This window comes from Aythya marila (genome assembly GCF_965140915.1).
Source record: "Aythya marila genome assembly, chromosome: 2".
Taxonomy (NCBI): domain Eukaryota; kingdom Metazoa; phylum Chordata; class Aves; order Anseriformes; family Anatidae; genus Aythya; species Aythya marila.
Window position 1 is genome coordinate 119344493 of NC_139043.1, and position 14193 is coordinate 119358685.

The 14193-nt window shown below is 35.0% G+C and overlaps 1 protein-coding gene across 11 annotated transcripts in view; it reads right to left on the bottom strand.

The window, feature by feature from the left end:
• Positions 1–14193, bottom strand: part of ASPH (aspartate beta-hydroxylase) — a 117962-nt gene that overhangs the window by 65607 nt on the left and 38162 nt on the right. For 5 of the 11 annotated variants that reach the window (XM_082752671.1, XM_082752663.1, XM_082752672.1 and 2 more), the window contains 12 exons: positions 13642–13731; positions 12004–12081; positions 11328–11489; positions 10499–10552; positions 8822–8878; positions 8264–8308; positions 7477–7512; positions 4247–4285; positions 3008–3052; positions 2853–2894; positions 2145–2195; positions 1132–1176 (listed from right to left, as the gene is read on the bottom strand). In XM_082752671.1, coding sequence (XP_082608797.1) covers positions 1132–1176; positions 2145–2195; positions 2853–2894; positions 3008–3052; positions 4247–4285; positions 7477–7512; positions 8264–8308; positions 8822–8878; positions 10499–10552; positions 11328–11489; positions 12004–12081; positions 13642–13731 — 744 coding nt within the window. Of the gene's footprint in view, positions 1–1131; positions 1177–2144; positions 2196–2852; positions 2895–3007; positions 3053–4246; positions 4286–7476; positions 7513–8263; positions 8309–8821; positions 8879–10498; positions 10555–11327; positions 11490–12003; positions 12082–13641; positions 13732–14193 lie in introns of those variants that run through there. The other 6 variants (XM_082752666.1, XM_082752664.1, XM_082752669.1 and 3 more) reach the window with 5 other exon arrangements.

Consider the following 14193-nt stretch of genomic DNA (forward strand, 5'->3'; position numbering starts at 1 on the left):
CCTTCATACGTAGTTTGAAGCCCTCTCTCAGAAAAAGCACTTATGTATGGATAGAAGTATTTCAGATCACCTCAGTTAAGGTTCAACATGTAAATTAAAACATGAAATAATCTGTACTGGGACATCACACAGATGTCCTGTGTTTTTCACTTCTCAGGCTACTTCTGGCATGTCTAAACATTAAATACACGTTTACTTAGCCACAAGGAAAGAAAAGTCGCATAGAATTACTGTGAAGGTACGACACCACTTCAGAGCTTCTGCATATCGCAAGGATTAATCAATGCGCAAAGGTGATTGAAAACCTTTGCCCAACAAGCACGCTATACAGGCATCCAGGCTAACGAGATCTAAACAAACAGCACCCAGGGCTCCTGGATTGCAATTGCTGTCATTTCCTACTGAGAGATAATACCCCTACTGTATTGTTATGAAGAGCAAACAAACGACTTGTAATACCAAACTCTAAAAAAAAAAAAAAAAAGCAGACCTAATCTAATATAGTCTTTAAATGTATAAACTCTCCTGTCAGAGACACGGATTCATTAGGTAGCTACTCTAAAAATGGTAAATACTATTGTCATGCAGCCAATGGAAAAGCTGGAAGTGCTACTGTTTGTAAAATCAGCTATGTCAAAAAAAAATGCGATAACATGACAAAACAATCTTGTTTACAGACCAGTGCATAAAATGTGCTAGTCTAACTCCAATAGATCTGACTGATACACAGACAAGTAACACTAATATCACCACCCATGACCAGTTACCCTAGAAAGGAAGCATGCACATAATTTTTAGACCCGAAACATTTATTTTTACCTTCGCAGATAAAGTATCCAACTCACTCTGAAATTATTTAAAATTAAGTTTTAAATTAAAACTACTCACAGATTTATATGGAATACTTCCATACAATTCAATAGCCATCACTAACATTTATGCAGTACAAGATAAAAAATTATTGCTTCAAAAATGGGAAACAACTTCAAATGACAATAATGACAACCCTTCACACCTCTCCAAAAATGGTTTGTAGAACTTACCACGTAGCTATAATTTATATATATATATATATGTATATATATATTTTTAATATATATATTTTTAAAAGAACACTTAAGATTAACTTACCCACTGGATTATCATTTGAATAATCCTCAATTTGAACAGGGATTTCTGTAAATGAGAAGTGCACAAACAACTGAAACTGGTTCTCTAAATATGTACAAAAAGCTGCATATTTTCTCATATGTTCATAACTGTAACCTATCAAGCCTGCTCTGTAATACTACTTTTGCTGAAGTGGGATGCAAATTTTCCTCAGCTAAATTTTTCCAGGGGAAAGATTAATACCTAGGGAGGCAAGCACTTAATTTGCAGTACTGCAATGTTTCAAAAATCAAACTTCAAACTTATGAAATTGTACTATTCAAAGTATAAATCTCCTCCCACTTTCGTATGCTATTAGAATATGGGCTTACAAAACATGACCATACTTAGGAAGTTATAATGTTCCTATCTATAACTGTGAAATATTTTACTTGAAAATTCAGTTCTTTTTAATCCAGGATGTACATTTACATGAGAAATGTCACCAATTGCTATTGCTGCTAATAGACTGAAGGTTGCACATAGCTGCTTATTCATGAATAGGGGGAGCCTGGTTCACTCACTGTAGACGGTAAGGAACACTTAAGAGAAAAATTGAAATATGCTCTGACTCAGGAATCCTGTAATGTACACTGCTCAAAGCTAGGGTAACATTCCACTTTGCTTCTTATATATATATGCTCTTTTTCCAGAGTATGGAACACACAGCAGAGCAAGGAAATCTTCAGCTTCTTATGACCTAGTATTATGATCACTATTATTGCTGTAAGTTATTCTGAGCTGGAGCACTCTCAACTTCTAAAATTGAGCTGTGCTATGTAAGCTTTTAAAATTTTGGCATTAAAAAAGCACAGCAAAGCAAAAGAGAACAGGGTAGTTTCTAACAACACAGTTATGTTTGTCCTTAAAGGAAAAAGCACTGCAGAAAAAGATATAAATGCATTTTTATTGTAGAATTCCTGTCTACAGTACTATTTTTTTTTTTCCCTTCGCAAATAAGTAGCAAATTCATGCGCAATACATGAAATACAAACCTGATTCCTCTGTTTCAGTGGCCAGGTTATCTTCTGTATGTTTACTTTCTACTGTTGCAAAGAAAATAAATGATTTAAGTTACACATAGTGTGTTCTCAATTTTGCTTTTATTCCTCATGAACCACCCAGCCCCATTAGTATCAAACAAGGAGTTAAACTGCAGAACTGTTTAACTGTAGAACAAAGGCAACTGAATGCATTTCATATTAAAAAAATAGCTCTTCACTCTTAATGACTTCTATTACTCCCCTCCAAAAGTGATTTTTGTTGCAATGGTTATTTTTGTAAACAAATTTTATAACGAATTTTTCAAATAGAAAATTTGAATAAAACGTAGCATCAAACCCTATAAACTGTGCTAAGAATAAACTGTTTAGATCACTTAGCTCTAGCTGACTGAATTAAGGTCATGTTTGAAAAAAATCTTGCTTAATGATACTTTAAATTCTTGAAGCTAATCTTCAAATTACATCTGATTTGGTATTCATCTGAAATTCCCTGGCACCAGCACAACAAACAAAAATTCACAACTTAATCTTTTTGAGCAGTCATCTGGGAAATTAACATACTCTATTCCACAAATTGAAGCTTTAAGTACTTCATGCAGTACACTTTCCTGCAATATTTTTCTCTCTATATAAAATTACATTAACAGATTTAAATAGACTTACAAAGTGTTTTCCTTCTCTATTTATAAGAGCTCATACCTGACATCTTTTTATCAATTTCCAGATCTTCAATAATTTCATCTGTAAGTATAAAAAGATAAAAGTATGTAATTAGGTGTTTTTTTCCTTCTCCCCTTCTTCATCAGCTTCAGCATCTTTCACCAAAACCCTAAGATCACAATAACAAAATATACCTTGCTCTGCAGCTTCATGTACTTCCTCAGGAAAGTCCTCAACAGCTAAAAAAAAAAAAAAAAAAAAAAACAACATTCAACTCAGAGTAATAATGAAGCCAAGTTCTAAATTGATGAAACTTGCATACAACACCAAAGAACAAAGCGAGCACACAGACACGCTCAACTGTGAATAGAAAACTGCAAAAAGCAAACATGAACTTTTACTAATTTTGAGGGAAAAAATAGATACTTTAAATTTTCTTTCCTGTTTCACTACAGAACTACTGTATTAGTAGGTATTTCACAAATCATACCCTCTAAACATTAATTACTTACTTAATCATTTGGATTAAATCACAGTAACTTAAAAAAAATAAACACATTTCCTTCCTGAAAGATGAGTAAATTCAACTTAAACTGAGGCTTCCATGGAAAAATTAAATATTTTTATTTTTATTGTAATTGAATTTGGCATCTTTCAACTCATTAGCTGTCCGCTTCAGCTTATGATTATACAGGTAATAGATACTTCCGATTTATCTACGCTACAGCATTTCTTGAATTCATTCTAAATTAAGCACTTGTGTCTTTTTTATTCGCTTATCTGGTATTTGAAGATAAAGAGCGGACCAAAGACTAGAATTATTTTAAGTGGTTTAGCTAATTAGAAAACAGCAACAGCAAAAAGCATCCACACCAAAGTAGCACTAGTATTGGAACCTGTAAAATCTGAATTTGTTTCCTGCAAGATACATTTTTTTGAACTTCTGGAAGTAGGCACTAGTTATGAGCCAGGCTCATGGCAAGCAGGCTGAGTGCCTAGGCCAAATGACTGTGTTCCAAAGACCTGCAGAAACCCTCACATGCCCCATTTTGTCTCAGTAATGCAATCTCAAGATTTAAAGATGAATCTTTGAGGATGGTAATATTAAGAAGAGTCTTAATTCGTAGTCAGAACTCTGGCTTGATAACTATAGATGCTGTAATGAACATTTCCCATAACTGGTATTACACTGTGATTGAAGATTACACAGATCTTATATTCCAATATAAATTCACCTTGCCATTTAAATAACGGCCTTTGTGCTAAGTTTACTAAAATATTTCTCTGATTTTAAAAATTATACTCCAATAATACTTATTATAGAGATGTTTCACTTTAACTACATATGAAATAAAAAGGACTTTCCAATACGCCCGATATACATATATGTAAATGTACACTTGTGTGTACATACATGCACCTATAGACTATACCTGTATCTTGAGTCTCAGTCTCCTCTTCATGTTTTGGTTCTGAAAAGAAAAAAAAAAGTGTGGTTGTTTTTCATGAAGTATCCTAAGAATAATTTATTTGTTAGGCATCTAATTCATTTCTCTTTTGACAAACGCAAAGCTCTCAAAGGTTTCCTCTACTTCTGGAGCATGCTTAGATATATGAACCCTCGCTGGTACCCATAGGGGGAATTCTACATATAAAACATATCAAACATGAACATAATGCTGAAATTTCAGCATTCCTATGCACACAAATGAAATATTGAAAATAATGACAACAATAAAGCTATCATTCTGTACATTATAATTCACCTATACTCCCACTTAAGTTTAAAGTGGGAGTATAAACTTAAATTTTATCTTAAAAGGTAATAATAATCACTTGGATCCCCCTCCATCCCTTTAAAAATATTCTTACAATATACTTTCAAATACTAATCCAAAATTCTTTCTTTCTAATCAAAAACTAAAACTTGTTTTCTTTCTCTAGTTTCATTGCTACAAACTACATAAAAAACTTATCAAAATATTGAAAGTTGTGCACAATAATTAGACGATTGATTTATTTACACACTTCACTGTGGGCAAAAATATACAAACATTTCAGCTAAGGAATTGTTAATGTTAGTAATATCTATAGAAGATATGAAGAGACCATTCCTTTCCACATGCTAGACACACACACAAAGCGACTGCAGCGTACAATAGGCCTCCAGTTTGTCTCAATGCCATGCAAAGCAGAAGTGAGTATATGAGCTGTGATCCTATTAGAGAGGTTCTATGATCTTAATTAAGAGCTAAGTCATACAAAGAAAGAGTCAGAAAAGAAACTGAACTGCTCTGGCTAACAATCATTTCGGCAGTGCCCTCTCAACTTTCTGTGAATTCATGGGAGCATCAAGAATGGAGAAAATACAGTCAGAGTGTTTGCCACAAGAGGAGAAACACATCTGACAGATACTGAGAAGATGCCTTGACTCTAGGATAGAGAAGCATACACTTCAGCTAATTTCTCTGACATTTGCATCTGAAGCTTTAAAATGATTCTTCTTGTGGAACTGAACTTAGAATCATAGAATCCTGAGTTGGAAGGATTCCAACTCATAGAATTCCTGAGTTGGAAGGGACCCTTAAGGATCATCAAGTCCAACTCTTGACACCGCACAGGTCTACCCAAAAGTTCAGACCATGTGCCTAAGTTCACAGTCCAATCTCTTCTTAAATTCAGACAGGCTCGGTGCAGTGACCACTTCCCTGGGGAGCCTGTTCCAGTGTGCAACCACCCTCTCTGTGAAGAACCCCCTCCTGATGTCCAGCCTAAATTTCCCCTGCCTCAGCTTAACCCCGTTCCCGCGGGTCCTGTCACTGGTGTTAATGGAGAAAAGGTCTCCTGCCTCTCGACACCCCCTTACGAGGAAGTTGTAGACTGTGATGAGGTCTCCCCTCAGCCTCCTCTTCTCCAGGCTGAACAGGCCCAGTGACCTCAGCCGTTCCTCGTACGTCTTCCCCTCCAGGCCTTTCACCATCTTCGTAGCCCTCCTCTGGACACTTTCCAACAGTTTCATGTCCTTTTTATACTGTGGTGCCCAGAACTGCACACAGTACTCGAGGTGAGGCCGCACCAGCGCAGAGTAGAGCGGGACAATCACCTCCCTTGACCTACTAGCGATGCCGTGCTTGATGCACCCCAGGACACGATTGGCCCTCCTGGCTGCCAGGGCACACTGCTGGCTCATATTCAACTTGCTGTCTACCACGACCCCCAGATCCCTCTCTTCTAGGCTGCTCTCCAGCGTCTCATCGCCCAGTCTGTACATGCAGCCAGGGTTTCCCCGTCCCAGGTGCAGGACCCGGCACTTGCTCTTATTGAACTTCATGCGGTTGGTGATCGCCCAGCTCTCCAACCTGTCCAGATCCCTCTGCAAGGCCTTTACGCCCTCATTTGAGTCCACAACTCCTCCAAGTTTGGTGTCATCAGCAAACTTGCTCAAAATACCCTCTATTCCTACATCCAGATCATTTATAAAAATATTGAAAAGTACCGGCCCTAAAATGGAGCCTTGAGGGACCCCACTGGTGACCGTCCGCCAGCCTGACACAGCCCCATTTACCATAACCCTTTGGGCCCTGCCCGTTAGCCAATTGCTCACCCATCGTATGATGTTTTTATTTAGCTGTATGGTGGACATTTTGTCCAGTAGGATCCTATGGGAAACCGTGTCAAAAGCCTTGCTGAAGTCCAAAAAAATCACATCAGCTGGTTTCCCTTGGTCCACCATACGGGTGATCTTATCATAAAAGGAAATCAGGTTAGTTAGGCAGGACCTACCCTTCACAAACCCATGCTGGCTGGGACCAATGACTGCTTTGTTCCCCAGGTGCGCCTCAATAAGTCCGAGAACCAACTTCTCCATGATTTTACCAGGCACTGACGTGAGACTGACAGGCCTGTAATTGCTAGGGTCTTCTTTCTGACCCTTCTTGAAAATTGGCACAACATTTGCCAGCTTCCAGTCTACCGGGACCTCTCCAAATTCCCAGGATCGTTGAAAAATAATTGATAGAGGTTCCGCGATGACATCCGCCAGCTCTTTCAGCACCCAGGAACTTCTGCTGTTCTTAGAGCTAACGTCAAAAACATTAGCTTTATGTTTGAGAAGAAGAACTTCTCATCTCCGTGATGGCTTCCATCCCATCTTTGGCTTTAGAATACAGGTGCTAGAAACTCCCTTCTCCAGGAAAAGAGCAAATGTTTCATCTTCCATCCAACTAAAAGTGTGTTTTCATGAGAAGGGTTGAAAGGTGCAAAGGAAGATGGGCCAGGAGACAACAGGGATGAAAACTAGGTACTACAGCTACTATAATGCTGTCTAGTGTACATTCGTGAACTTGCATTTGCTCAAAATGGACAGTCTGCTTTTTATGCCACGTAGGCACAAAGCATGATAAAGGGGACTGGTATGGGCATGTAACCTATATGTATACTCTACAATTGTTCCAGCATTAAAGACTGATCGATTGCTCACACGCACAGGGCATTTGATCATCAAAAACCCCTTATCACATAAGTTACAAAATAATGTGACAGCACGGAAAAATTTAGGACAAAACAATTTCACTTTCATAGTACTTAAAGACTTTCAGAACAATATGGTGATAAAATAAGGGTCATGATATTGTCATTTCACTAGATGTAACAGTTCTCATACCATGTTCTTCATCATAATCCCCATGAACTCTATCCTCTGTTTAAAAGGGGAAAAATTCAGTATTAGAATCCATATAATTTTAAAGATAATACTTGCACACAAATAATGAAGCATCAAGCTTATTCAGGAAAAATACTCAAATCTATAGTGTATTACAGTTAATAAACTAAGAGTTCATTTAAACCTAAGATTTTTTAGAGATTTGGTGGAAAAAAAAAAAAAAAGATTTTCTGGCATCACAAAGTAGACTTAAACATTCATCACTATCATTAGGGTCGTCTTGTACAAGTCATGAAAACATCAACAAATGACCTACAATTCATAATGAAAACTCTCAAATCGTTTTTATATACAGCAAAATTTTCCACAACTGTATTTTGTAATGCCTTTTTTTTTCCCTATAGATATGACATTTTCCCTGACATTTATACACACTATCTTCAAAGTCCTTAGCAAATCCAAGCTGTTTTTGTTTTGTTTTGTTTTTATCCACAGAGGCATCTCTATGCATTTTAAAATACACACACACTCCTAGATATTTAACCCTCAAAATATTTTTCTTTCCACTTGGCTCACATTACAAAGAAGTAATATTCATGTAGTTCTTTGCATTATTTCAGAATGTAAGTAAATAAAGATGTAATAACTTATAAACCAATATACTTATGAAACTGATACTGTATACGACCTCCATTTGGGGGGGGGGGGGAGGGGGGAGAGGAGAGCAGAGGGACTTGTTTGAAGACAAAATTCAATGAAAGTTCTATAAGAAGACTTTGCATTGTACCTGCATAATGTTCGACAGCATCTTCTAACATTAGTTCAGTGTCACCTTAAATAAAATTATATAATATTTTAAGTTCTAATAAAGTTTTCACACACAGGAAAAGTTAAAAGGTTACATATTATTTACCTCAAGAATAAGAGAACTAGGCATACTTGAATTAATATAACATTTTATTTGAAATTGACAGATTGTCAAGCACATTCAGGAGCTACATCACAATATAATGAGTTTAGGCATATTTGCATTTAGGCCTAGAATTATGAATAGAGTAAGTCTTTGACAACCTGTTGATTAGGCTGGAGAACTACTCCAGTAAATAGTTGTGCAAGTATTTGTGGCATGTTCTATTCACAACTGTAACAGTAACATAGCTGCAAAATCAATACTGTAAAAATCAGGTTTATTTGACACTGCTTGAAAAAAACGTTTGAATAGAAAACTGACTTAACAGTGAATATGATATACTACTTTGAAGCCTGTTTTAAAAAGCACAAGTGATTATATTACAATCTAAAGTTAATAAAATTTACAAAAAAATTACAAACAAAATTTACAAACCTGGAGCTTCTGGATCGCTTACTGTCCTCTCTACATCCATATCATAATCATATGAAACTGTAAAGTAAATATGAATATATACACATATTTAATATTGCATTGTTTTTTAACTTTCTTGAATGTGTCTTTCAATAGCTAAATGCAACTCTTCAATTGAAAACTATTAAATGACATTTGCAACTAAACACATAGCAGTCTAGTGGAAGGAGCTGGATTACTCTCCCTCCCTTTTCATACCCTTGGTATGAAAACTAGGTACATGAGAGCTGTAAGTCTGCATGAACATTTTTAATAGCTCTAATATGAATCAAAAATATCTTCCTGCATCCTAAAAGTTCTAAAATAGTTCCTTTAGTTCTATTTTAGTTCTACAATAGTTCCTCCTGTTCCAGTGCTCCAATAGTTCCTGTGTTGGTGCTGGTCTACAGAGGACAACCACTGCCAATAAGAGCCAGAAAACAAACCTTGAGAAATACTCAATTCTGGCATCATAGAAATTGAACAATTTTTTTTTTTCTTTTTTTTTTTTTTCCCCATTGCATTGCTAAATCTCTGACTACAACTCTTTGAGATGTTATTTCTATAGTCAGTATGACACATCAGACAACACATGGTACTGAAGATAAAATAACTTATCCTTTTACTTTGTATAGCAGAATTGATTCCAAATCGGTAGCTGGAAAGCAGAAACTTCCCAACAAGGGTAGGAATAAATTTTTTGTGTTTTTTTTTTTTCTTCTTTTTCTTTTTTTTCTGTATCATATAAAAATATTTTGTTGTCATATTTGGCATTAAAAAAAGTCCAGAACTGGACTATTATCTTTGGCTCAATGCTTAGTCCAAACTGAAATCCAGGTCTGATATCAATGGAAGAGGCTGCCTGTACTATAAAGAAGCATTATTAGTAGACAGATAAAAACACTTCCCAGACAGCAGGGAAAATGTAATATCCATCTCATGTTTCTCAGTTTCAGGACTAATGGTTAAAATAAGCCAACACCATTCTGTAAAGTATCAAAGAAGGATGAAGATGGCTAGACGCTAACTGGATGTACTTGCATGCAAAATTTCCTAAAGCTTTGAAGATGAATTAAGGGTGTATCCTAGGAAGACACTACAAGGATAGTTCCATATTAAGTCCTTGGAGCTGACTGACTCTGATAGCATAATTGGCCATAAAATATTAAATAGTCCTGAAGGAGAGGTTAAAACTGTCTGCTTCTGAAAGATGTGAGGTTCTATGTGAAAACACAAGATCCAGACTACTGACAAAAATATAGGCTAGAAGAACCTCAGCACCGTAGAATAGAAGACAGGAATAAGAGCAATAAAACCTTATTCTCAGTTTCTTAGACGGTACAACCACATAACTCTCGCCTGCCCAGATTGCAAACACATGCAATAGCCAGAAACTCAAAGTACAAATTAAATTTTTGCACTACCCGAAGGCAAAGTTTCCACACATACCATCCCCTACTCTTTTAAGAACTATTTGCCATATCAATTATGATGCGTTCATCTCAGAGTAAATATATCCAAGACAGGAACAGACGTTTAGTGAATAAACATTTTCAAAATGGTATACTACTATACTAGTTTAGCTTTTTCTGTTTTGCTTTTTTATATCATTGTCAGTGTAAAACTAATATTGCTGAGTTTGGAGAAATAAAATTATACCTGGAACTTCAAATGTTTCAGGCTGTGTTGCTCCAAGATCTACAGGATCAGCATCTGAGAAATTGAGAAATAAGCATAAATTAAAAATTTAAGCTTTTTTTTTTTTTTTAAAAAAAGTACAGCATGGCACTGCAAATGCTATAAAAGAATGTTATATAAGAATAGACAAATTTCTAAGCAGAAATTCTAAGCAAATTTATTCTAATGCAAGAAATATTCAAAAGAATAAAATTTATATATGTAAAACTGAGAATACATATACTTGAAACACATTTGCTCAAAAAAGATGACTGTCCCTGAAGAAATTTTTTTCCCAGATTCAAGTCTGCTGTTGGAAAACTCATCTCTGTGAAAGTCTAAATGTAAGGAAAATAGAATATATTCATATAACATTGTTCACTTATAACATTCTCTTGAAGAGCTGTATTAGAAGTATATTGAGAATAAGTCTGTCTACAAAAGCTAAACTCTTAAAAATTTAGTTAAAAAAATCTAGAAAGTCCAGAAGCACATTCCGTAGATATGATTTGAGCCCCTCTGTTTTGGGGAGAAATATGTAGCTAGAACCCAGATTAACTCAGTTGTTTGAAAGCCACACTGCAGTAAGTATATAATTTACAGTCAGCTGGATTCCACAACTTGTGGCGTTTTATTATCCCATTTTGATTAAAAAAAATATTTGCTAAATAGTGCTTGCAGTAGTTGACACTTGCTAAGTTTCTATGGCAAGCAGAAATTAAAGAATCGCTTTTTTAAACAAGAAGGGTTTCTATTTGTCTGTTCACATTTTTGTCAACATTTGATTTTAAACATTTAGTCATTCAGATACCTTTCTGAAATGAGTCTGGTGTCTCATAGTCCTCTGTCACTTCATTCTCTAATTCTCTGAGCAAGTCATCTGTTGCAGGAGCTTCAAAAGTTTCTCCATGTGTTTCTTCCTTCTCTTGCCACTGTTCATTTACACTTTCATCTACATCTTCATGTCCCTCTCCTAATTGAGGATACAGATTGTTAGAGAATACACAATCATTGGTAAATTCTGCTACAAGCAAATACTCAGCTTTCAAGACACCTATCATATTTTTCAACTACTCCCCAGCAGAGAAGGGGACAAGTGACTTGTCTCACCCTTACCGTAGTATGAACCCAAAGTATCTGCACTGAATGCCTTCGTTAGTCATTAAGAGAAATACAGCAAAAATCCTGTTTAACAATTCTTGCACTTTACAGAGTGTTTTTAGGAAGTTCTTGTCAACTGATCTGAGCTACTACTGCCAAACACCTCTAAAAAGGAAAAAAAAAAAAAAAAAAAAAAAAAAAAAAAGAGAGCCACAGACTGGGGATTTGAATTTTTCAAGTATTTCTTGGAAATTACAAAGTATTTGCTTAAAATGTATTGTGCAGGCAAAAGTACTTTGAGTGCATACCAAAAACAGACTGAGATTTGTCTTGCCTATGTCAAAATTTAGAAATTCTTCAGTGATTTTTAAGTGTTAATGCATTACCAGGCTCAGAATGGACAGCTTCATGAAGAACAGGTTGAATTTCCTCTTCCAATTCTACATCATCAACATTCTTGTGCTCTAAAAAGATTACAAATTGCATTGAAGGTAAGCGCAAAAATCTAAACACTAGCTCAAGGCTTGCAGTGTCTGGTAGTCTCCATAAAATCTTTACTCCATTCCATGAAGTTCTCTGGAAATTACTTGGTGAATCTCTGCAACTCATGTAATTATAAATCCAATTTGGTTTTGTTTACTGTCCAACACAGAACATTTTGCATCATTACATTAAATCATTCTGAAGACCAATCAGAAGAATTTATCTACAGTGGATTTTCTGTAAATAACTTTTTCTTAGTGGCAGTAACATTAATAATTTCAGGTACCTATCCAAACCACAAATTCTCTTTGGAGTAGTTACTTTACTGATACTTTCCTTCATTACTTTCCTACAATTTAGATCACAGCACTAACTTGTCATTTTTGACAACAGAATGTCATTTACAGAAGAAGGGTCTTATTCGTTTTAGAAATAGGAAAAATAAAAACTAACATTACAATAGCAAGGTCTCCTCCTGGCAATTCTTAGCAGAATAAATCCCAAATTGATTTCAGGGACAAGTGATCATCATTTAAAACACAAGCCCAGGACATAATGGGAATTTGTACTACAAATTGCCTTCATATAAATGTCCTGAAATTAACATTGAGAAACTGGCAAAAAAAGACAACACTTGCATTTTCAAATGAAGTACCAAAATGTATGTAAAAAAAAGTTATGAAAAATGAAAAGGAAATTACAAAATACACGTTATAATAACTTAAGTAATTCAAGTTTTTTAAAACAAATTCTATATTCCATTTTATTAGCCATACCCTACACATTTGTGGGTTATTGTGTCTGGTACACATAAACACCAAATAAGATAAGCCTCTTCCATGAACTGGAAAAATATGTTTTGAGTAATATTAAAATGCAAATTGTTTATCTGAAAGCTGGCACATAAAAATATTTTCTCTTGAATTCCTCTTGAACCCAATAAATTTTAGGAATTTTTAAAGTGTATTTTAACATTATTTTTTTCAGAACTAAAATCTATACTTACTGATTTTTTTATATACTACAATTTTAGTAGAAAAGTGAACATTCCAATAAGCTTATCAAATGATTTTTTTTTGTTTAACTTAAAATACAGAAATGCAAAATTACTAGAATTGAAAAAAAAAAAAAAAAGACTTCCCTATTATCAGATAACTTCAGAAACTGAGAAAAGTTCTACTACTCAAACTACGACATAAAAGTAATATTTAGAAGGAATGGCTGCTGACTATATACTGCTGCTTATGTATCAAAACCACAACCGTACACCTGCAGACAGTTAGTCTGCTGTGATATAGTTCCATGAGAACTGACAAGAGTGCCGTCTATAAACTTTTCATGGTCGGTGATTTATATAAAGCTATTAACAGCCACTCCAGTTAAATGTTATAGTGTATAAACACAAAGTGATAAAAGATTTAATATTCTACCCAAAGTCTACCCAAAGAAATAACAAAATGAAGTTGCATGCTGAGAAACAGCATTATAATTCAAATGAAATATCATGTCTCATTTCTTTTTTGTTTCATGAGAAACCTTACCTGATTTGACAAATGACTGTTCATCAGGCTGAATGGTCTCCTCAGATTCTGGTGATGTTGACTGTTCTGGGACAGATCTTTCTTTTAGGCCTGCATTTTTCAGTTATAAAGTTAACTTTAGGCTTTTCTGATTTGATTCAAATATAAATTAAGAAAGTTGTTTCAAATATATCAGTGACAAGTGAAGTTAAAATTAATAATTCTTCTTCAAAGAATCAATTATAACTACAGGACTGTCCTGATAAACACAAAGACTAAAGTGTACTGAGATAACAATCAAGCATATGTTTTGAAGACAGACACACAATGGGGAAAAACTGGACACAAATTTAAGCATCTGCCTTTAATTCATTGTAACTGAAAAAATTACTGTGCTATTCTCAAGTTCCATTCAGTTTACAGAAGATAATCAGGCAGCAGGTTTTTCTTAGTATTTTTCTCTTTGGGAAAAAGTGTTTCACGTAATCACTTTTCTATTTTATGAATAACCAATTTCAAATGTACACTGCTTATAATATGTTTTCTTAAGTTAAATCCTAGAAGATCTTATAA